Source organism: Castor canadensis, chromosome 9 (genome assembly GCF_047511655.1).
Source record: "Castor canadensis chromosome 9, mCasCan1.hap1v2, whole genome shotgun sequence".
Taxonomy (NCBI): Eukaryota; Metazoa; Chordata; class Mammalia; order Rodentia; family Castoridae; genus Castor; species Castor canadensis.
The window spans coordinates 12,851,291-12,876,304 of record NC_133394.1 but is presented as its reverse complement, the minus strand read 5'-3'; the positions used below and the strand labels follow the sequence as shown (position 1 = coordinate 12,876,304).

Sequence of the window (25,014 nt, the reverse complement as noted above, 5' to 3'; positions counted from 1 at the left end):
AGAATACTATCCTTGATTTCAGAATCAGCCACTGCTGCTGCAGCTGAATGAAACAGCATCCGCAACACTGCAAAAAGTCAAAAGAATAATGTGGGATGACATTCTACAGGTTTATCTTCCCCCGAAGCCATTTTATTACTACGCAGCTGTATGCATCTATTTTCACTGTCATGGAAAAGTCTCTCATATTCACATTAGTTGCATGAGGAAACATACAAATACTATAAATAAATATTATACTGTCACATTTATTGGAAAAGTTTAGCGCTCAGAGTGACTAAATGGCTATTTTTAATATTTAAAAAGTTAAAATGTGTCTGTACCTAACACTACAGAGAGTCATCATCATTTGAAAACCTGATTTCAGGTGTTAAATTGATCCAAACATCTGTAGAATTTTCTCTGCTACTGCTTCCCTTGATATCCTCTCTTCTGGCTACTATATATTTTTCTACAAAGAAAGTAATTAGGAAATAACAAGTCTACAAAACTCTCCAACCGTCTCTGTTGATCAGATATGGAAACCACATTCTAAGAAAATGGGTGGAAGCCAACCTGCACAGGCACGGATGCTAGGAGACTCACTGAATGGAAACAGATTACAAGCTATTCAAGTTTGCCAGCCTAGAGGCTGATCCTTTTCCCCAAAAGCTGAGCAGAAGAAAAATAACAGGGTTGTTTTGGAAGCACCGAATTACAAGACCTGGAATAAGCTGCTTCATCAGACAGACAGCTAGAAAATCCTATTTGCAAGATAGCTGCCACCAGATCTTTTTTTATGTCCAAAGTGAGACTCAATTTTGGCAAGAAAATGCACTCCTGTCAACCGAAAGAAAGAGAAATGATGTTTCTTCACTCTACCAGAAACACGATTGCCTGGATGAATGGACCACGCGAGTGGAGTCTTCCACAAGCAGAACTGGCCAGGGTGCAGTCACCATCTCTCTCCCAGCCCTGAGGGACAATCCTTTGTGACTCCCAAGGAAGTGAGTATCCAGACAAGCTGTTCGGAGGCGGGCTGCATGCACCCTGGCGGGCCAGCCCTCCCGGCGCCACCGAGGTCTGTAAGGTAATTGGGGTCCACATCTGGGCGGCCTCTGGCACCAACAAGGGAGATCCTTGGGACGCGGGCGGGCAGGTGGTGGGCAGAGCCCCTTCCCGCTGCTGTTACCTTTGCTGCCTCTTGCTGGATCCCCGCCTCCGCTCCCGCCTGGACAGCAGCCACCACCTCCACCGCCCGCACCTGCGGCTAAGCAGGCTCCTCTTTAGACAGAGCATCCTCTGGACATCCCAACGTCAAGGTCCCATCCAGGGCCATGGCTGGGGGTTTTCGGCATCCCTTTGGGACACCTGCGTTGCTTATTGTGGCTTTCTGCCTGCTTCTGAGTTGTCGCGCGCTGCGGGGACAGTTACCCTCGCCTGGGAACGAATCCCACGCGGAGCTCTACCTGCCTGCTTGGGGAGCATTTAATGGCAGCAGCCGCGAGGGTGCCAGCGTCCTGATTGCCAACTCCAGGCTCCGAGTGCCCCTGGGCCGATCGCTATGGCTCGACCCGCTGCGGGACCTGGTGATTGCAGTGCAGCTGGGGGATCGGTGCGAGGTGACAGTGCTGGATGTCCTGCCCCCGCTCCATGGCGCGCTGTCCCCGCGCCTCTTCCCCTGCGCCTTCGGGGCCCGCCAGGTCCGGTACACTCACTTGGGCTCACGCAGCCCCAGGCGCGGGCGGGTGCGGCTGCAGCTGCGCTACGATGCCCCGACTTACACGCTGGTGCTGCCCTTCACGCTGGCGGTGGACGTGGTGTTCTCCCGGCTGGAGCTGGTGACACACACCAGGCCTTTGACTGTGTCAAAACTGCGGGGCCGGAGCCATGCCATCGACCGGCGAGTACTACACTTCGCCCACCCGAAGTCGCCAGTCGCGGCCACCAGCAGGTGCCTCCTCACCCCTCTTCCTCTCCACGACGGCCTACTGCCCAGGTACGGGCACTTGGTGGACGCCAAGGGGACCCCTCTCCCCAGGGGCAGGCGAGTAGACTGTGAAGGCTTTGTCCGGGCTGGGGTGCGCTACCAGCACACGGCCACTGCCTCCTCGCCCAACCGGGACCACGTGCCCATGATGGTGGAGCGGCTGGCGCCGGAGGACCCAGGCGCTGGGTCACTGGAGGTTCTGGTTCGCGAGTACTTCCAGCTGCTGGTGCAGATCCAGAAGGGAGCTGAGAATACAACGCCCAGGCCCAGCCTTGTGGCCCCAAGGATGCTGCAGGTCGATCAGCTCCTGCTAACAGCCCTGACTCCTGATGCACTGGCTGCGGAGGACATTGAGTCAGACCCCGACGACCTAGTCTTCAACATTCTCAACGCCCCCACAATCCCACCAGGGCACCAGAGGCAGCAGGGCTATGTGGTCAGCACTGACGACCCCTTGGGCCTTCCAGTCTCCTTCTTTACCCAGAGGGAGCTGCAGGAACTGAAAATTGCTTATCGTCCCCCTACAGAGAGCTCAGAACAGGACTGCTTCTTCCAGCTGGAACTGGAGGTGGTCGATGGAGAAGGTGCCACCTCAGACCCTTTTGCCTTCCTGGTGGTAGTGAAGTCCATGAATGCACTGACCCCTGTGGCCAGGTATAACCAAGGACTATTGCTTTTTGAAGGTCAGTCCAGCCCCCTGAATCTTCAGATCAGTGATCAAGACAACCTGGAAGAGGTGAAAATGGTTGCCATCAGTGGCTTGAGACATGGGCAGCTGGTGGTGCTTGGGGCACCTGTTGGGTGCAAGTATTTGACACCAATGGACTTGGCAGCAGGGCGAGTGGTGTACCAGCATGATGGCAGTGACACCTACAGTGATAACATCATCTTCCGGATGGAGGATGGGTACCACCAGGTGGAATTCCTCTTCCCTGTCACCATCATACCAGTGGATGATGAACCACCAATGGTCAGTGCCAACACAGGACTCTCAATGATCCAAGGGCAAGTGGTCCAGATATCCCCCTTTGTCCTGAGTGCCACAGATATTGACTCTGAAGACTCAACTATCCACTTTGTGCTGGAGGACCAACCTCTGGAAGAAAAAGAGGGAGAGACAGAGTGGGACCTGTCTCCAGGCCCCCCTTACTCAAGCCAGCACCTGGGGGATATGCTCCTGCGGCAGGCTGAAGCACCTCTGCCCCCTCTAGACAGTGACTGGCACTATGTAGAAAAAGAAGGACTTTATGAGAAGGTGGTGACTGAGTGGCTACAGAGAGACATAATAGAAAGAAGACTTTTCTTCCGCCATCTTGGACCTCACAGCCCTCAATCTGTCACTGCCCATCTGGCTTTCCATGTGCAGGATGACCACGACCCACCCAATCTATCCAACCAGAACTTCTTCACCATCAGTATCCAGCCAGTGGATATGCAGAGTCCAGAACTGTACCCAGGAACTACACTAGGAATGACTGTGAGAGACTACCAGCTCACTCACTTCCAGAAGAAATTCCTCCACTATGTTGACCAGAATTCAGATGAACAGAACCTGTGGTACACCATACTTACACTTCCAACTGACACTGACAGCAACCACCAAGTCCAGGTGGGAGAAATTGTGCTCACTGATTCACCAGACATACCCATCATGCAGTTCACCCAGGCCCAAGTAAATCATCACAAGATTGCTTATCAACCCCCACGGAAGAAGCTGGGCATTGTACCCCAAGTTGTGCAATTCACCTATCAAGTGACAGATGCTGCAGGCAACAGTGTGCCAGGCACGTTCACATTATTCCTACAGCCTGTGGCCACCCAGCCTCCCGAAGTCACCAACAGAGGCCTTACTATCTCAGAAGAAGACAGCTTTATCCTCAGCAGTAATGAGCTGGATGTTACAGACCCTGACACAGACATTGACCAAATCATCTTCATTTTAGTCTGGGGTCCCCAACATGGACACTTGAGGTACTTTAGAAAATGTATGGTTCCAGGAGACTCTTTTATGCTAGCTGATATTATTAATGGGAGTGTCTCTTACCAGCATATTCAAGACCAGACTGCCAGTGATACCTTCCATCTGGAGGTAAGTGACGGGGTGCACTGTATACCCATCACTGTCCAGATTTCTGTCCAACCCGCTGTGGCTGATAAAAGTCCCAGGATCTCCATCACAGGTAGTCTGTTACTGGATTCTTCCATAAATGTACGAGAGAGTACAGCTGTTGAGATCACCACGGGTATTATACACAGCAGAAAGGATACACATGGCTTAATTCTGTGTTTCGTTGTGGAGAACAGCCCCACTTTGGGCATTATTCTGGTGAATGGTTTGCCCACAGAGCGATTCACCCAACAGGACCTCACGAGTGGGGCAGTAGTCTATGTGCACACTGGAGGTGAAGTTGGTTTCCAAAAGCAGTATGATGCTTTCAGCCTCATCCTCTACAAGGATCCTTGTCACCGGGTAGTGGGGGACAGCATAGTGGAAAGGATGCAGGTGGAAGTCACAGTACTGCCAGTAGACAATGTAGCCCCCAGGGTCTTGCCAAGGGAGTCCTTCATTGTCCCTGAAGGTGGGAAGAGCCCTTTGACTTTACAACATCTCAACATTGAAGATGTGGACACTCCCCAAGATGAAATCCTTTGCACGCTGACTAAGCAGCCAGCCTCTGGCTACCTGGAAAACATTGGACCAGCTCCAGGTTCAGAAGTGTCACGGACTGGAAGCCCCATTAGTGCCTTCTCCGTCAGGGATGTCCGAATGGGGCATATCAATTATATACAGAGTATCCACAAGGGGCTAGAGCCACAAGCAGATCAATTCACCTTTTATTGCTCTGATGGCATCAACTTCTCCCCAAATATCTTCCTCCCTATAATCATCTTGCCTATCAATGATGAGAAGCCCCAACTTTTCACTCAGGAGCTGGTGGTATTAGAGGGAATGAGCCTGGTCATAGACACTCCGCTGCTCAATGGAGCAGATGCTGACCTGCCGCCCAACGAGCTCCACTTCCAACTCACGGCCCTCCCTCGGCATGGGCGAATAGTTCGGCAGCTGGCCACAGGCAGCCAGCCCATCCGCAGCTTCACCTTACAGGAGATCCAGGAGGCCTCCTCCATTGTGTATGAGCATGATGACTCGGAGACTATGCAGGACAGCTTTGAGGTCTGGCTGAGTGATGGCAAACACACCACCCACTCAAAGGTACCCATTGTGGTGACCCCGGTAAATGACGAAGCCCCTCAGTTAACCATCAATGGTGGGCTGGAAGTAGAGACAGGGCACTCTGAGATCATCACAAATCTGACCCTCAAGGCCACGGATCTTGACTCAGATGATAAGATCCTCAGTTTCATCCTCCGCGATGGGCCTCAACAAGGGCTTTTACAAAGACTGAGAGAGCCTGGAGGTGAAGTGAGGAACAACCTGACTGTGGGGATGAACTTTACCCAGGATGAAATTGACAGAGGTCTCATCTGTTACACCCACACAGGCAAGGAAGGGATTGTTGATCTTATCAAGTTTGAAGTGACTGATGGGGTTAACTCTTTGATGGACCGTGACTTCTGTGTGACTATTGGCAGCTTAAACAGAGTCTTCCCTGAGGTAGTCAACAAAAGGGTCACCTTGAAAGAAGGTGGCAGTATGACCCTCACCACTGAACTGCTTAACACCAGTGACATCAACAGCCCTGGAGAGCAACTTCACTTTACCATCACACAGCCTCCTGGTCTGGGCCACTTGGAAAGCTCTGACCATCCTGGGTTGCCCATTGCGTCTTTCACTCAGCTTCAGTTGGCTGGGAACAAAATATCTTATGTCCACATTCCAAATGGCAAGATAAAGAAGGATCGCTTTGAGTTTAGAGTGACTGATGGACACAATCTTGTGTTCAGAACCTTCAGGATTTTCATCACAGACGTGGACAACAAGAAACCTATCTTGACCATCCGTAAACTGACACTGCAGAGAGGTCACAGCAAACTTCTCACTCCTTTGGAGTTGACAGTGGAAGATGAGGACACCCCAAATGACCTCATTCTTTTTACCATCACCCAGGCCCCTGCCCATGGAAGGGTTTTGTATAATGATGGCAATCCTGTGACTACTTTCACCAAGCAGGACCTGAATGAAGACCTCATTAGCTACCAGCATGACGGCAGTGAGACCCCTGAAGACAGTTTCTCCGTGACTGTGACAGATGGCTCTCACACTGATTTCTATGTCTTCCCAGACACTGTCCTGGAGACACGCACACCTCAGGTAATTAGGATCCAGATCAGGTCCCTCAGCAACAGACAGCCCCAGACTGCCTTTAACAAGGGTGTCCCAGCCTTGAAGCACGTTCACGCAGGACACGTTGACTTCTTCATTATCAACACATTTCCAAAGGCAGGAGAGCAGGACATTCCTCACAGACTGCAGAGGTATAAGGTAACCAGAGGACCAGAGCACGGCCTTCTCATCAACACTGGCCTTGATAAGAAGAGCACTCGTGCGTTCACACAAGGTTAGTCATGTTCTTCCCTGATCCCTCTGTCTCTGTGGACCAGATGTCTCAGGTGTCTGTAAGATTATTCTGACCCCAGACCATTTCAGTAAGATGCTGGCTCTCATCAAATACAGTGGAGTACAAAATTATTATGAAAACCAAAAAAGGCAACAAGTCCTTTCTCAGCTATTCATCAGAATGCCCATTGAATAGGAACCCATAGAAATTTAATAAAGCATGTAATTGTACCTTAAAACTATAAAACAGTGCAGCTTCAGTTTCTGAATTATTGTAAGATAAGGTTGCACTTATTCCCATAATATCAGTTTGGGTTTGAATGCTAAGAATAACATATCTAGGAACCTTTCCACAGCTTACTAAGTAGATTTTTGAAGATGATGCTTGTCTTTTTTGTTTTTTTATTGTTGCTCTGGGGGTACATTGTAGCATTTACAAAAGTTCTTACAATACATCAAATATATCATACTTGAATTCACCCCCTCCAAAGATGATGCTTGTTATCTAGAATTTAGATATAAATTATCACACTGCACATTTTAAGGGTATTATTCAAATGTAATTTCTGCATTAAGGAAAAAAAGCATAAAACTAAGTTTTCCTGAATGTGTGAAGGGCTATTTTTTAAACGTCACTTTTCTCTTATATTTGGTATTTATACTAATGATGAGATAGAGGCAGGCTCCTCTGCTTTTCTGGGTGATGTGACACCTGGTGTCTTTTGGCTGTTTTTTTACATTGTCTTACAACTTCCCTAGGTAGCTCTGTGCGTGAGATTTCCCACATATAACTTGGATGTGATCTCAGACTAAAACTTATAGAGGGTGTTTAAAAATAATTTGATTACATTTTCAGCACTGCTTCTAAAACAAATGAAATCACATATGATTCTATAATAATTGTTCTTATAAATCACCCTCCCCAAGAGCAAATTCTCTTAAAAATACTAATAATTACCAATATGAAAATGCAATTATAGATCGAAGGTGCAAAATCTTAAAAGCCCAAGAGTCTAGGTAATAGGGAAAAAAATCGTGGCTTTATTCTCTTTTTCTTTTGTCTTAGGATGTAGTAGTTTTTTTTTTTTGGTTTTTTTTTTTTTTGGTGGTACTGGAGTTTGAACTCAGGGCCTCATGCTTGCTAGACAGGTGCTTTACCACTTCAGCCACTCTGCCAGCCCTAGAAGTTACTCTTATTGAAATTCATTTTGACAATGAATTTAGTGAGTAACCCCCATTATGCCATACTCTGTACTAGGCAAAAAACTTAAAACAAGATAGACCAGGCTGTCTACAGTGAGTGCTGTCATAAAACATGCATAACTACAATGTCCTTGTTGCATATTGTGTGCATAGAACATACCCATAGTGGTGCTGTAAAAAAGTTCTAAAGTTTCATTTTTGCATTGTAACTTAAGTAAACAGATAGATTCATGTTCACTTCATCTTTATTTAAAATTCTACCACATTTGCCACTTCCTATGAAAAAACTGAAGTTGTTAACATCTACACTTTCTGTTGTGCCAGTATGACTGAATGTGGTGTTTGCCCTTGTTTTAAGCTGACATTGATGAGATGAGGGTCCACTATGTCTTGAATGAGGACAGCAATGCAACGAAGGATGTCTTCTACTTCTCTGTGGAACACAGTGGTAAGTCAATAATCAAACCTTAAAGGACCTATGGTGAGTTAAAATCAAAATGCAATTGAAAAAAAATCAAATGACTTATATAATCATCAAAATCAGTAATGTCATCCACAATACCAATAGATGAATTCTTTTTTAAATTTATGGTCCTATGCTCAGTGTATGCTCAAATCAATTTGGGGTGGGTGGGGGAAAGCTATAGGAATTTAATGTGAAGTGAATTACCTGATTTGACCTAGATTATAGATGACATCCTAAAATCAACTGAACCTTAACTTCAGGAGAGTCGAGGCTCTATCTAGTGGTATGCGTCATACTGAAACAAATTACAAAATCTACCTGCAGATTTCATTAGGATTTTCAGCTGCAGAACTGAAAAGTATAGCTCCCTGACCTTAGAATTTAATCTTCTTGGGGGCTGAGGATATAGCTGAATGGTGGAGTGCGTGCTTTGCATTGCAAGGACCTAGGTTCAATCCCCAGTACTATAAAAAAAAATGAAAAGAATTTAATTTTTGCTTAATCTTCTTGGATAGGGTGATAAATGTATTTACTGGAATTTAACCTTCGTGGATGGGATGGAAAATATATTTTCAGGCACAGAGGAAAATGTGCTAAAAAGCTTCCTGCTTCTGCTGCACCTTTGTCCATTCTTACCTTCTTATCTTCAAAGTCACATAATGGGCACCAACCAGTTAATATCAGTCATTTCCTTTACACAACTAGGGATATGATAATTTTGTGGTCAGAAGAAAAATCGTTCTTCAGTATGACAGGATAATAGCAGAAATTATGTCCAGGTGCTGCCTACCACTCAATAACCTCTTTAAATATAAACCATTACTCACTCCCCAGCAAGTAACAAGTGTTTTCTGCCTAAATCAATGTGCAGTCAGTCACAGGCTGATTTACTGCAAAGTAGTTCTATTTGAGAAGCCAGATGGTATCCTGAGTTTGAATCCCACCTTGCCCTGTGTGACCTTGAACAATTTACTTTGTCCCTGGTCATTCATCCTCATCTATGAAAAGGTGGCTTTCATACCTAATTCAGAGGACTGCTTTGGGGACCTGAAACCATGGAAAGCAGTCAGAGAACAGATCACTTCCTAGCTGGCAAATTAAAATAAACAGATAGGAATGATCAAACAAGGCACTAGAGCATTTGAGGATGCGTTTGTTCATAGCTGGATCTTAAAACGCTTGTGCAGAACCATTGCTAATCAAATATTCACACATTCATTTGTTCAGTGGGTTTTTAATTACCTTCTGGATGTCATCACAGAGCTAAGATCCATGCCTGTTGCTGACATGCATCCTTAGAATAGCTTCCAGCTACTGAAAAAAGGGTCCCCTTAAATCTTTAAAGTCCCCTTTGCCACCTAATACTTTCAAATTTTGTTGATGTTTCTCTTCATAGTAGCCAACTTAACATTTTTTTCTCCTTTTAAAGGAATTTCAAAATGAAATGTTTAATGATAATTACAATTTGAATTATTAGTAACTTTCATTCCTGAACTCACTTGGCATTAACAAGATACTACTAAGGTCATTTGAGCTATTTTGAGTGGACAGACTTCTAGGGATATAGTTTGCACCATTTGACTGAAGTAGAATTTGTTGTTGTTTGCAGTACCAATGTTCAAACCACTGAGAAAAGATTATGCCTTTCCTGCAATGGGAAATGGCTCACTCAGATGAGCTCAGGGGTCTTACAGGTGAAAGTACTGACAAGATGACCAGAGAGCTGCAATTTTACCAAATCTTTAAGATTGACACCATGAAGGTTTCCAGTTCACAGGGCCTGAAACCAGGCTACCTGCATCCAGATTCCAGCTCCACCCCTTAGCCTTGTGTAACTTTGAGGAACTGTCTGCTTGCCCATCTGTGAATTGGACCTTAGAGTATCACGCACCTGACAGGATTATTGTGAGGGCTTATTTCTTTTCCATTGCTCCTGTAACACATTTCCTCAACTGTAATGGCTTTAAACAATGTCATCTGTCGTTTTATAGTTCTGTAGACCAGAAGTGCAAGATGGTTCTTATCTGCTGGAGTTGAGGATTGGATAGGGCACACTTCTTCATGGAAATTCTGAGGAAGAGTGCATTTCCTAGCTCTCTCTGCCCCTGAAGGCTGCTCATTCCTCCACCCCCATAGCCCGAGGTGGCCTGTCTCTCTCATGCTACATAACTGACACTCGCCTGCCTCCCTCTCATCTATATGGACCTTTGTGATTAAATCAGGCCCACCCTAATGGTCTAGAATAATCCTCCCATCTCAAGATCCTTCATCTAATCATCTCCTCAAATGTCATTCAGAGATTCTAGAAATTTGTGGACATAATTAGGGACACATTATTCTGCATACAACAAGCACAAAAGAAATTGACACACATAAGGCACTTAGAAGAGTGCCTGGCACATAGTAATCCCTTGATAAATGTCATCTTTAGAATTATCACCTGGGGAGCTGGGAGTGTGGCTCACGTGCTAAAGTGTCTAGCAAGCACAAGACCCTGAGTTCAAATTTCAGTACTACCTTTTAAAAAAATGCCTACAATTATCAGCTGGGATACCAGATTTTGTATTTTTCTTCTTCTAACTAAAAAGAAGTCCAATAATTGATTCCTCAAAATCTGTAATGAGATTACTGGATTACATAAGGTCAGCTTTTAGACTACGGTGAATTATTTTATCACGTATTGTGTGGAAGGCTTGGGTTCTTCTCTTTTTCTCTGCCCAACTGATTTCATATTTATTGGAAGTCCCTCAAGCAGGTGAAGGAAATCACTTGCTGCTGCTCTATCTTTGATGCTGCCTGCTGAGCGAATGCACCATGAATACCTTGTTTTCTGTAGCAGCTGTGTCTTTTTCCTTTTCCTCTGTGTGTGTTAAATAAAGTAATACATACCAGATATATAGGGTAAGGCCTACCATATACCAATTGCTCACTAAATCGGAGCTCTCTTTTTCCTCTTACATGGTTAGGGGCACAGTGATACTCATGTACAAAGGTTAGCCAGCGACTTAAAGGGAAATTTTGGACAATGTGACCCATTTATACATTTCATCAACTTGGTTGATTAGTTTTAATTAATCCAGACTAAGGCTTCTATTTCAGTATAAATTCTCAGTTGGTTTTTTAACACTGGAGGTAAATTTCACTATGTCAAAGGATACCATGAAAGCCACCAGTAGAACAGGAAATACATTTTAGTTTCCTAAAGCTCAAAACTGTGCCAATTAAGCATACAATCAGGTTCAATGACCTTTCTTGCCTCGGGTCATTTTACTCATAGATTCATATTATTTGTGTTAAAATTGTGCCCATCTCTATTGTATGTAACACAATATGTCTTTCTACTTACCACAATAATATTATCCTAAACTTCTATAGTACTCAATATTTCCGTAAAGTGCTTTGCATTATTCCATTAGTTTTATCCCATTTGATCCTTACCACAGATAGGAATCATTAGCTCAGATTTTAAAATGAGAAAACGCTTAAGGAACTTAAATGATACATGCAAAAGAACTCTCTAAGGGAACCAAGTGAATTCTTTTTAATAACCCATGCTGAGTAGTTAAACGCAAGGGAGATCATTTTCATTTTTTGATATATCATGGATATTTAACTTTCTTCACAAGACCAGAAACAGATTTTCAATTTTCTCTTAAATGCTTCAGTGTCTAATGCCAATTCAATTAATGTTATGCATTTTGATATTTGAATCTGACCTGGTACTTGCCTTATAACCCATAAGAATATCAATTTTCTGTTTGGATGAGCTGTCATTATCAAGCAAGGAATGAAAGTAAAGAAGTAAAAAATAAAGAAGTTTGTTTCAGGACAGTGATAGAATTAGGCCATGCAGCTAAAGTAATGTCACACTTATTTAAAACTGTAGGTCTCTAGAATGCATCTGAGAGTCCAAAAGCCAGCCAGAAATGTTGTGAGTAACCAACTTACCAAATCCAATATTTTCACTTGACTTGAAGAAGTCCTAACTTGGGGTCTGGTTATTATTATTTCAAACAATTCTAGTTTTATTGTATATTTAAAAAGTGGTGAGAAAGGCATATAAATTAGAGTTATGGAATGCAAAAGAAAAATAGAGAAAGGATCAGATAAAGAATGCAACTTCATGTGAATCCAAGAGGCACCGCAACAGCTGGACAAAATGCTCTGCATGCTTCTATAGTTCCTTAGGGTGTAGGGGAAGACTTGCTGTAATAATATGGTAAAAGTCTGTGGAGATCGAAGACGATGCCACAATAAATCTACATGTGTGAATTTGGAAAGAGGTTTACAACATGTCGTTAAATGAAGAAAGCCAAGTAGAAAGCAGTATGGAACTATGTAAGGGCACTTACATGAAACCGTGTGTGTGCTTGTGTGTGCCTGCACACAGGAAAGGTACACACCATATATAGCAAGGTGTTAAAACTGGTTTACAATGGCAATGGCACATTACAAATTGCTTTTATTTCTTTTTATTTTTTGCATTTTCTTGTGCAAATGCTTTACAAAAGCCATTCTTATTATTGGAGAAAAAGCAATTTCTATTTAAGAAAAAATAATGCTTGAATACATCACAACTAACTTGGTTCAATAATATTGATTAATATGACTAACCACATTATTCTAGCTTGTACATGCTTCAAAAATGTCTCTTTGAATAACGTGATAGATTCCAAAACCTAAAGCAAGGGGAGTAAAAGTGGACCCCTCTCAGGCAGAAGAGTATCAACAATTTTCCTTGTTGCTGACACATTCCTTCAGAAATTAAAACATGGGCTTATTTTTTCACTATAACTTGTTGTTTTAATCACACAATCCCATGTATGAAAACAAAACCACTTTGAACATGAAATAAGCAATGAAATCTCTGACACAAGAAAGTAACCACACTTCAAAAATGATTAATGAAAGGGAAAACATTTTAGAAGAAAATGAAATATGATGAATGATTTTCTTTTAATATTCTTTATTAATAAATCAGTGCTACTATCCGAAGGGGTGTATCATTTAGATGGCATACTTCCTTCTTTTCAAAATATCCTGATTACCAGATACATAAATTTAAGAAGCATATTATTGCTTGAAATGAGTTTATTGCTTGAGAAAGTCAAAGCTGTTCTTGTCTTGCACTATGTAAGCCAGTCCTTAAATAATCACTTCAGGAATAAATTTAAAATAAATCTTTGCAAGTTCAGGATTAAGTCCCAAATTCCATATATGTACATATGCTGACTAAATAAATAGTGTAGTAAACACATATGTATATATGAGTGTATATGTACATATATATATATATATATATATATATCAATTTGTGAGGTACAGAGCTCTCTGAAAAGAAAAGCAATTTCCTTGCTTGGAATGGCTAGTTGACATACATCTGCCATCTCAACAATGAGGTAAAATATTTCATTACCAAATTCAGGCCGTCCCAGGATTGTGCTAGACAGAATTCCCTCTCAGTTAATCTCTACAACACTACCATGAGATAAACATTACCCCACATCTTATAAAGAAGCCAAATCTTGGTGAGGTCAAGTGAACTGGTTCTTATTATTAATGTTATTAGCACTTAAACTTTCCAAGGAAGAATGTTGAAGGATAAGAAAATGACAAAACCCTAATCCTTCTGAAATTAGGTCAAATTTAAGATTATTCTTAAATATGTTGAGATCTACTTTTAGCTCAGAAGTTACATGCTTCTCTAGAAATCTATTTAAAGAAAAGAACTAAAGGCAAGTGCCTGCAAGCTGGTGTTTATGTACAGTGCATGCAAAAGTCAAATCCTTAGGTGACTTTGGGGTAGGAGGTGCCTAATGTACTAAAAAACAAATTGGGTTCATTCATTAGTGTTGCATAACACTCCATGGAAAATTAAATGAGTTAAAAGGATAGAGTCATCAGAACTCACCAGCGTGCATCTAGTCCCTAATGTAGTCATTTTTTCTCTTCCATACACCTCTCAGCCTTAGATCCATTTTCATTTTAGAGAAAATAGTCACTCTGAGTTCTTCCTTCTGAGTAAGCAAGGGACACACACAAATTAGTGATGCATTGTCACCTTTAGAAACCAAAAACCACTGTTCTGACTTGCGGCAGGGACTCACCTATAGCCTGGATCGTCTGGATTCACCATTTTTAATAGGAAAATGATTAAATTTTAGCTCACTCAGACTGCATTCTGAGTGGGTAAAATTAAGGTGGACTCTGAGCACTTTGCTTATAACTCTCTATCAAGACAGACACTCTGACTTGTCTCCATGTACAGCAGAGGCTCCAACTTTTCAAAAACAATTTAGAGAAAGTAGGGATACATGTGCACACACACTTTCCCTCAGTCTTTGTCTATGACCAACTGGTAGGGAAATGAAATATATGTAAGATGCACAGAGTAGATACCAAGCCCTGGCCTCTTTAGCAGGAGATCTTACAGTGAAATATGCATACCTGGTCGGGTGTACAGAGGCCTGTGCCCTAGCAATAGTGCAGGGCTGGAAGGTGGGTAGCAGTGGTGTCAGCCACTGGAGTTGGTCTCAAGACAGAGTTACAGGAAAGAGCTGGACTGACAGGTGATACGGTGCTTGGTTAATTAGGTTCGTTATTAGGTAGGGCATGCAAGGAGGATGATCTGCTTTTGTTTGCACAATTATTTGAGAAAGTGACGACAAATGTACTGTCACACAATGTAGCACAAGGCGGATCACGGCCACCAGGTCATTGCTAGGACGCCACCGGGATCTGAGTTCTTAGCACTGACTTTTCTCTGTTTTCTGTTCTCATTTTTGTTGTTGTTGTTTGCTTTTTAGTTCTTTGGCCCATCTTGTAAAATTAACTCTGGGTACTCAACATCTCATCTTGCTCTCTTTCCAGTCCTGAGGAGACTCCACCTGTGGCTTTATTTACATTACTTCTTTCTACTTAGGCCTTACTTTCCTTTTTGCAAAACAGTTTTTAGAAAATATAAAACCCTTTGGTGTATTTATTAAAAATATTTATGGCCCAACAATGTATGCACATGTGAATAAATGAAAAATAAATAAATGCAAAAAAAATATTTGTGGAAAGATAGAAAGTCTCTCATTAAAGAGTAATAAACCATTTGTATCAGACCTTGGCATAGTGATGTCTAACTAATGTGCTGGGGAAGGTGTGCAATTTGTTAGTTTAAGAAATAAAATCCTCTGCAACATAACCATGTTTTTATCATGTTTACTTTAAAAAGCTAAGACTAGGTTGGTGGAGTGGCTCAAGTGGTAGAGCGGCTGCCTAGCAAGCATGAGGCCCTGAGTTAAACCCCAATGCCACACAAAAGAAAAGAAAAGTAATTTTTTAAAAAGCTAAGAACAATGGCAGGCATAGTGGCATTACCAACTACTTGGGAGACTTAAAGCAGCAGAATCACTTGAGCCCAGGTCATCAAGAAGTTTGGACAACCAAGCAAGACCCCATCCCCCCAAAATAAAATAAAAATAAAAACACTTTGAGACTATGTAAGTGCTTCATTCACATGAATTCCAAGAAGCTAGACAGCCTCTATTTGCTAATGGCGAAGGCTCTTTGTAGCCCTGGCAGTGTTACAGCTGGAAGCAGCCTGGCTAAGAAGAGCCAACTAAGTTACTCCACCAAAAGACTTATGACAGATTGAAAATGGCCCTTGTTCTCCGCTTCCTCTGATGAAAGCAAAGTGGAGTGTGTGCCAGTTGGCAAGGAGTTGGAAGAAAAGAAGGTTTCTTAAGATAATGACTTTCTAGGCTTTTTAAGAGACTAGATATTACTTCTGGAATCAATCAGAGGATTAGTTGAGGCTATAGACTCCCTATCTCCTTTTTTAATAGTACCTGTCTTAAGATGCAAAATTAAACTAATAGTGCTGCCTGATATTAGGATCTCAGATGCCAAAATTCTTTATCCAGATGAATTAAAGAGAGCCAAGACAAATCAATTTCTCCCTAAGTAGCTTATTCTCAGTAGAATAAACCCACAGATATTAATCCAAGAGGTTGTTAGACAGAATTCAGGGTGCTGGTAAGCTTGAATGAAAAATATATTTATTTTTACTTCCACCTAAAATAGAGCATTTCCACCAATTACAGACAAAAGTGGGCGGCACATGACAATGTAGTAGTAGAACTCTGGACTTTGAAATCAATAGAAATATCAAATTACAGCCAGGCGAAGTGGCTCACAGGTGTGAGCCAGCTACATGGGAGGCTGAGATTGGGAGGACTGCAGCTCCAGGTCAGCCCAGGCAAAAAAGCTTGTGAGACCCTATCTCAACGGGAAGAGCTGGCCATGCCTGGTGTGTGTATGGTGTGCTGTCAACCCAGTTTCCACAGTAAGCCTAAGTAAGAGGATAGCAGTCCATCTGGACAAAGAGAGAAAGCCTATCTCAAAAATAACCAATGCAAAAAGGGCTGGGGTCATGGCTTAGGTAATAGAGCCCTTGCCTTGCAAGCAAGAGGACCTGAGTTCAAACACTAGCACTACCATAAAACCAAAAAGATTCAAATTACAGACAGTATAGAGATGACAAAACAGCCTTTCCATTCATCTTACTTTGAAATTTTGGTAGTAATTGCATCATAAATTTCTTTTTATAAAGCTTTATTGAGATATAATTCACACCATACAATTCACCTGTTTTTAAGGTATTTAATTCAATGATTATATGGCAGTATTAATTTTTATTTGTGGTAAAATATATAACATAAATTTTCTCGTTTCAACCATTTTTAGGTGTATAATTCTTGGCATTAGTTACATTAACAATGTTGTATAATAATCACCACTATTTTGCAAAATTCTTCATCCCAAACAGAAATTCTGTAACCATGAAACAGAACTGGGGCTGGGATGCCAGTAGCAGAACATTTACCTAGCATGTGTGAGGCCCTGGGTTTGATCACCAGTACCATGTTTAAAAAAGAAAGAAAGAAAGTAACTCCCTTCTCTGTCTTCCCTCAACCCCTGGAAACCTATAATCTACTTCAGGTCTCTATGAGTTTTCCTTTCTAGATATTTCATATAAATACACTAACACAATATCAGTGCTTTTGTGTTTAACTTACTTTACTTAGCACAATGTCTTCAAGGTTTATCCATTTTGAGGCATATACTCCATGTTTATGGCTAAATAATATTCCAGCACATGTGTGTGTTACATTTTGTTTATTCATCTGTCAATGGACTCTTAGATTGTGTCCATCTTTTTGGTTATTGTGCATAACACTATAAATGGACTGTGTGCCAAGGCATACAGTATCTCTGAGTTCCTGCTTTCAATTTTTTTGGGCATGTACCTAAGAATGGAATTCATTTGAATCAAATGGCTCTCATTTGACAATTCTATGTTAGTTTTTTGAGAAACTGTCAAACTCTCAACAGTAGCTGCAGAAATTTCTTGTTGAGTTTTTTTTGAAAACTTTAGTATGATATAGCTGGTTTTTATATAATCCTATGCATTTTCTTTTATTCACTTAGAAACACGGTTCTAAGAAGGAAACCATAGATTTTTCCCAGTCTATCAAAGGGCTCCATGGCACAAAAATGGTCAAGATTATCTTCTGTTTCACTTAAAGCAAAATAATTTAAGTCTGTAAAATCCTGACAGATATTTAGAGTCTGGAGCTAAAAAAGACAATGAGAAAAAAAATAGTGATTTTTGCATATTAGAAGTTCAGGACAGATAAACTAGACCAATGACTTAAGTTAAAAAATACTTTCAGAACAAAATTTTTTGGGCTGCTAGCATAAGAAATATTTTTACCAACAAACATAAGTTGAGAAAATATGTGCAATTCAATGGGTAAGTATGTATTCAGGTTTTTTACTCATTTTTTAATTGGTTGGTTGGTGGATCGGTTGCTTGCTCACTTTAAGTTGAGTTTCTATTAGATTCTAGATCTTAACCTCTTGCCAGATGGATAATTTTCAAATATTTTCTCCCATTCTGTACATTGTCTCTTTATTGTGTTGATGATTTCCTTTGCTGTCCAGGTGTTTCTGAGTTTGACCTATTCCTATTTGTCTGTTTTTGGTTTCGTTGCTCATACTTTTAAGGTCTTGTCTAAAAAGTCCTTGCCTGGACCAATTTCCACTATGTTTTTTCCTAGTGGTGACACAGTTTCAGGTCTTTTTTTATTTTTTTAGTCTATAATCTCTTTTTATCAGTGCATATGAATTATGCAGAATAGTGGGTTTCCTTGTGACATTTTCACACATGCATGTAAGATACTTTGATCACATCCACTCTCTCAGTAGTCTCCATCTCCTCTCATGCCCCCCTCCTTGGCTCCCTTCCTATTTTATTTTATAGTCTTTACACTTACTTACATGTGTCTACATTATTTGGGCCTCCTCCTCAACCCTCCCTCCCCCACTTTCGGGGTAGTTTCGGGTCTTATATTTAAGTTTTTAGTACATTTTGAGTTGATTTTAGTATATGGGGAGAGACAGTGCTTGATTCTGTTCTTCATGTAGCTGTCCAGTTTTCTCAACACCGTTGAGAAATGTTCCTCATTGTGTTTTCTTACCACTTCTGTCAAAAATCAGTTGGCTGTAAATGTGCGAATTTATTTCTAGGCTCTCTATTCCATTGCCTTGGTCTATATATCTGTTTTTACGCTAATACTGTTCTCTTTTTTTCCTGTAGCTTTGCAGTATGGTTTGGTTTGGTTTGGCTTGGCTTGGTTTTTTGACAGTACTGGGATTTGAACTCAGAGTCTTGAGCTTGCTAGACGGGTGCTGTAGTACGTGAGCCTCACCCCCAGCTATATTTTGATTCAGGTATTGTGATGGCTCTAGCTTTGTTCTTTTTGCTCGGGATTGCTCTGGCTATTTAGGGTTTCATATGAAACTTTGTAGTTTCATATGATTTTTAGCATTGCTTTTTTCTGCTTCTGTGAAAAATAGCATTGGAATTCTGACAGCAATGTCATTGAATATATAGATTGCTTTAGGTAGTAGGGACACTTTAACATTATTACTTCTCTCAGTTCATGATCAATAAACGTGACACATCACATTAACAAAATGAAGAGCAAAACCTATATAATGTTTTAGCAGCTTTAATGAGATAGAACTCAGCGTACAACTCACACAAAGGAGGTGTGTAATTCAATGGTTTTAGTATGTTCACAAGCTTGTGCAATCATTACAATCTAATTTCAGAGCATTTTATGCCCCTCCTCAAAGAAGTCCCATACCCATTAGTGGTCACCTTCATTCTCTCCACTTCATCTCCCCACTCCCGACTTTAGCAACCACTAATCCACTTGCTGTCCTTAGAGATTTGCCCATTTAGGACCTTCCATTCAATGGAGTCTTACAGTATGGTCTTTCGTCTGGTTTCTGTCATTTAGCATAATGTTTTTAAGGTTTTAAGGCATGTTTTAGCATCTATCATTTGTTTTTTCTGTCCAAATAATATTCCATTGTATGGGAATAGCACTTTTTATTGATCCATTTACCAGCAGATAGACACTTGGGTTGTTTCAGCTTTTTGGTTATTCTAAATAAGGCTGCTAGGCGTGTTCATGAACGAGTTTTTGTGTGGATGAGAGCTCTGCGTGAACACATTGCTTTTGAGTATAGAGCACAGAGGGCTGGCAGAGTCGCTCAAGCAGTAAGAACGCCTGCCTAGCAAGTGTGAAGCCTTGAGTTCAAAACCCCAGCACCACCAAACACATAAATAAACAAAATTTCTTGGACAGGCGGGATGGCTCAAGTGGTAGAGTGCATGCCTAGTAAGCATGAGGCCCTGAGTTCAAACCCCAGTACCACCAAAAAAAAAAAAAAAGAACTGAGCTCAGAACTTCTTGATAGCTGCTCTCGCTGCTGACGTGGGGAACCCTTTGTTTCAGTAAGAAGAGTGGTCGGAAAGCAATGGGGCTCTTTTGAAAACACATTTAGACTTGGGCATTTTCTAAGTACGCATGAATTACTGGTTTTCAACTTTATAATTATTAAGGGGTGAGAAAATTTAGTGCAATGCACTCCAGGGGTTCAGTCACTAAGGCTGTGATCTGTACTTTTAAGAGACTTTGTAGCTTCATTTACACTTGTTCTGAGCAATATCAGTCATTTTAATGCAGGGGTTATATCCATGAGCTAGGGTACAGGAAGACAGTAAATTTGACATATATTCCAGGAGGAATGTTTTACTTTTGTATTAAATCAAGTGCTTATATTTTGAAACAGAATAAAAAATTCATAGGGAATTCTTAAGAAACCTCTAGACTTCAAAACTCAAAGCCTTGCCCCTCCCCAGGCCAGGGTCATCATCAGACACCCGGAGGGAGTATCTCAGTGCAGGATTTGAAAGTTTGAGACACTTTGATCAAATGAATTTGGATTTCGATATGAATTCAAAATAACCTAAGTGGTATTTCCTGAATGAAGCCCTATGAAACTAGTAGTTAAAAGGTATTACACCAAAAGAAAAGCAATTTGTAGTTAACTAATTCTGAGAAATAATGAGTTTAACAAATTCATAGTTTCTTTAATATAGAAATTCTCCGATTCCAGATAGATTCCATATAGATTTCTCCCATCTCTTGCTCAAAACGAAAGATCTAGAACTGTCTGTTACAACCTTCAAAGTGACCTCCATCAATGGCCCTTCAGCCCATGGAGCATTTTGGGAAAGTTACATCTTTGTCTCTTATTTCAAAAGCTAAACAGTAATGAAAGCAATCAGTTAGAAATCATCCCTACTCTTAGTTTTAAAATATTGAGAAGACATTCATGAGAGGGTTCTCTGGAGTAAAACAACTCCAATTTTATTAACTAAATATAGTTTTGTTCACCTGCTTTGATTTTCTTTACTGACTTTCTCATGTGTCCCCAACTTGGGCTTGGTAGTGCTGTGTGTGCCTTTTTCACCTGGGTTGTGTGCTAATAAAGATGGCTTCATGCTGGCAGATAAAGTTTCTGTGATTAATAAGGCATGAAGGGTGATATTTTTCTACATAATTTCACCTTTCTTGTTTTAAATTGATTTTTCTTCCCAGCTACAATTTTTTGTCCCATGAATTAATTTGTTAGGAAAAACAAGTTCTAAGAAGGAGACCATTGGTGCACGTGTGCTGAAGATATTTGGGAGGGATCTCTAGCTGTCAGACTTCTACACACACCATAGGTCCTGTCCCCAAACTTGCCCTCCCACACACCACTCCAGCCACTCACCTGCCCAGACCACTGGGTTTGGGAATAAGAGGAGATCCCCGGTAGGATCCCTCCCGCAGGCCATTTGCTCCTCACTGGCTATCATTCTACAACTTGTTTCCTTTCTAAACCCAATATGTTCTCACTGTCCAGCTCACTGCAAAGCAGCATGTTATAACAGAAAGAACCCAAGGTTGGAAATACAGTTTGTCATTGTATAGAAAGTTGAGTCTTTCCTCTCCTTGGGCAGGAATTCTAAATGCCAAGGAAAATGGAGCCACTTCCATTTTATGACTGTCATTGCTTTAATCAAGGTTGTTCAGGAAGAACCTAATACATGCATGCATATATTGTGTAGCAAATGTATAAACTGTATTTAATGGGAAGCAAGTGAAGCTAGATTTGCATGTTAACTTTCCATTACTGTGACAAAATACTTGAGATCATCAACTTAAAAGGAGGAAGGCTTTACTTTGGCCCATGGTTTCAGAGACTCTGGTGTATGATCACTTAAGTCTGTTGCTTTGAGCTTGTGGTGGCACAGGGCATTAAGGTAGTAGTATATGGTGAAGGAGATGTGTTCATGTGGTAGTCAGGAAGCAGAGAGAGAAAAAGAAGCTGGGATCCCAATATTACTTTCAAGGGCATGACCGCTGTTACCTGACTTCCTTTTATCATACCCCACCACCTAAAGTTTCCACCACTCCCACTAGCACTAGCTGAGGACCAAGTCTCTAATACAAGGTCTTTAGGGGGGCATTCTGGATCTGAACTATAGCAGCTGAGAATAACTAAATTTATCCTAATTTACGCTTTCCTTTTATTCTTACCAGCGATCATTTTCCCCGATGGATCTTTTTTTACTGGGCTTTTTTTATCCCCTAAGTGCACTTGAAACTCTTTCCCTAGCAGATACATCTCGTTCAATCTTTTTTTTTTTTGGAGGGGGGTGTGGAGGGGGCTGAGTGTTTTCTTCTGGTTTTGGTCCTGGAGATTGAACCCAGAGCCTCATGTTCACTCAATCATTTTAAATAACTCTTTTCATCACATATCCAATTATTAATGTTAATTTGTAGACAAAGATTCTTTAGGTTATGTGTTAGATCTGGATTTAGGCCAATAGTTTTCCTTAAGGTATTAGCTCAACTAGTAGAAATTATTTTCCTTGTTCAACAACTCTCACTTTACCACCTACCGAAAAGAGGTCAGATCTTAATTTTCCTGATGTTTGAATCACTCTGGTAGTCAAAAGAAGAGAGTACATATATATAATATATATATATATATATATATATATATATATATATATATATACACACACATAAAAGTCTGGCCAGGCACTGGTGTCTCAAACCTGTAATCCTAGCTACTTGGGAGGCTGAGAGAGGGAAGATCAAGGTGCAAAGCCAGTCCAGGCAAATAGTTCATGAGACCCTGCCTCCAAAATAACCAGAGCAAAATGGACTGGAGGTGTGGCTCAAGGGGTAGAGCGCCTGCTTTGCAATCAAGAAGCCCTGAGTTCAAACGCCAGTCCCACCATAAGAAAACACACACACACACACACACACACACACACACAAGTCTGGGTCCAGCCCTTCAGATACTCTGTTTTAATTCATGCTAATTAAGATAGGTTCTAGGCATCAATATTTTAAGGAACTCCCAGGCAATTCTAATGTGCAGTCAGACTGAAAACTACAGCAGCCAAAAGTCTAAGATAAGCCCCAGGTTTCCTTCCCACAGAACTTCTGCTTAAGGACAAGTGAGAACTGTGACTTGCTTCTGATGAACGTAGAATGTCAAAGGTGATGAGCTGTCACCACTGTGATTAGGTTTACGTGTGCACATACAAGTGTGGTGTGTTCTCCATCTTGCTAACACACATTGGGGTGATTCTCCTCTGGTCTTGAAGTAGCAAAGTTCCATGTTGCGATTTACCCACTGAAAGATCTACATAGCAGGAACTGCAGGAAGCCTCTAGAAACTAAGGGAAGCCTCCAGTCAATCGCCAGTAAGAAGCTGTTGGGACCTCCAGTTACTCAGCAACAAGAAAATCAATTCTGCCAGCGATCTGAATGAGCTTGAGGTAGATTCTCCCTTAGTTCAGCCTCCAGATGAAAATGCAGGCCAGCTAACTCTGACTTTAGTCTTTTAAGACCCTGATCCAGGATCCCAGCTAAGCCATTCCTTGATTCCTGACCCACTGAAGCTAGGAGAAGGAAAGGTATGCTTTCTTCAGCTGCTAAGATTATAACAATTTTTACATGGCAATGGAATGGTAATACGGAAAGCACTCTCTAATAATTATTTCAGAGTTACTGTATTTTAGTTTTGCTCCCTTATGCCCAAAACATAGAATAAGAGTTAAACCCAATATTTGCTGGACTATTTGCATATTCATTTATACAGCTTTTTCCTCCAAGATCTTCATGTCATAATTAAGAGAAGGCATCATCCTCACCTCGTTTTACCCACTCACAGGGCCCAGAAAGATGGAAAGTAATTCATTTCTATCTTCCATTTCATTGGCCAGCTTCTTTCTCTGTTGTCCGCTATGGCTTTTAAAACCCATTTGAATAAATAGCTTAGCTACTTTTAAATTCTGGTCTTTAGGGCACAGCAGGAAAATCAAATAAACAGGAACAAGACTGGCAGCATTTTATATTAAGCACAAGATTATAAGATGCTATTCACAACTGGGAACTTGGGCAGAAATATAAAATACAAAAAAATCTTTTGAACTTATTTCTTCAGAGATTACAAAAACGTAGCTTCAATAACAGGTCCACTGAAATGAAAATAATAATACTGAATTAGAGCACACAATTCCATTCAACACGTAATTGATTCCTTTGTATGAAAGCAACCTATGTCATCTTTACCACCCTCTGCCCCTTCACCTTCTAGGGACCGTAGAGAAAAACAGACTTGCTTGAAGGGTAGCCCTTATCACTCTCCAGCCAGGTTAAGTCACTTTCTGGTGTGTGTATGGTATGTATCTAATCCCAATTAATGTAGGACTGTATTAGCAAGGCTCTTTCAAGGGACCACTCAACCCATTAATGAAAGCATTTTAATGGACCACATCACTAAGCAGCATTCACTGAAATGAAAGCAAAGCTGTCATCTGTTGGGAGATAAGTTCATGTGAGACAAATGTGTGACGTCTTAGATCCCCCAATCTCTGGTAACCTCTTCTGTGTTCCCGTACATCCACATCCCCGTCAAGGACACTAGGGTGCTCACGAGCGAAGTCCTGAACCATCTGTCTCAAGTCTCTGAGTGTATGAGAAGCAAGTTACTGGCCTTTTGTAATGGCTTTCTACTCATCTGACTTCTGGTTGACTTTGTACAGCAATCTAAATATTTAAAAGATTTAGCAAATAATAATTAGAGGAACCACCTAATAGATAAGTTACTACCGTAGCATGATAATAATATGAGCAACAGGTTAAAAACAGTAGGGAGGGATGTGTTTTGAAAACCACTCAAAGATTCTGTTGTTCCTTAAGGCCTGGTTAGCAGTGTGGAGGTAAATTTCTTGTCTGGCAGAAAACTGTTAGGATAACTACATCATATTTAAATTATTAAAAGGAACATTAAACTCACTATAAACAAATGAGCACAGAGTTTTATTTACATGTCAGTAAGGAAATGCACACCAAAGAAGAAACTCAGAGTGACTTATTCAAG

General features: G+C 41.2%; 1 protein-coding gene and 1 non-coding gene across 2 annotated transcripts in view; both read left to right on the top strand.

Annotated features, from left to right (window-relative positions):
- The first annotated feature begins 728 nt into the window (after nucleotides 1-728).
- Frem3 (FRAS1 related extracellular matrix 3) overlaps nucleotides 729-25,014 on the top strand; it is a 68,985-nt gene continuing 44,699 nt past the window's right edge. The window contains exons 1-2 of the mRNA XM_020174678.2: nucleotides 729-6,489; nucleotides 8,050-8,139. Of these exons, the coding sequence (XP_020030267.2) occupies nucleotides 1,317-6,489; nucleotides 8,050-8,139 (5,263 nt within the window). The 5' untranslated portion in view covers nucleotides 729-1,316. The remainder of the gene's footprint in view (nucleotides 6,490-8,049; nucleotides 8,140-25,014) is intronic.
- Nucleotides 19,868-19,940, top strand: Trnat-agu (transfer RNA threonine (anticodon AGU)). The gene has a single exon. It is a non-coding gene; the product is annotated as a tRNA-Thr (tRNA).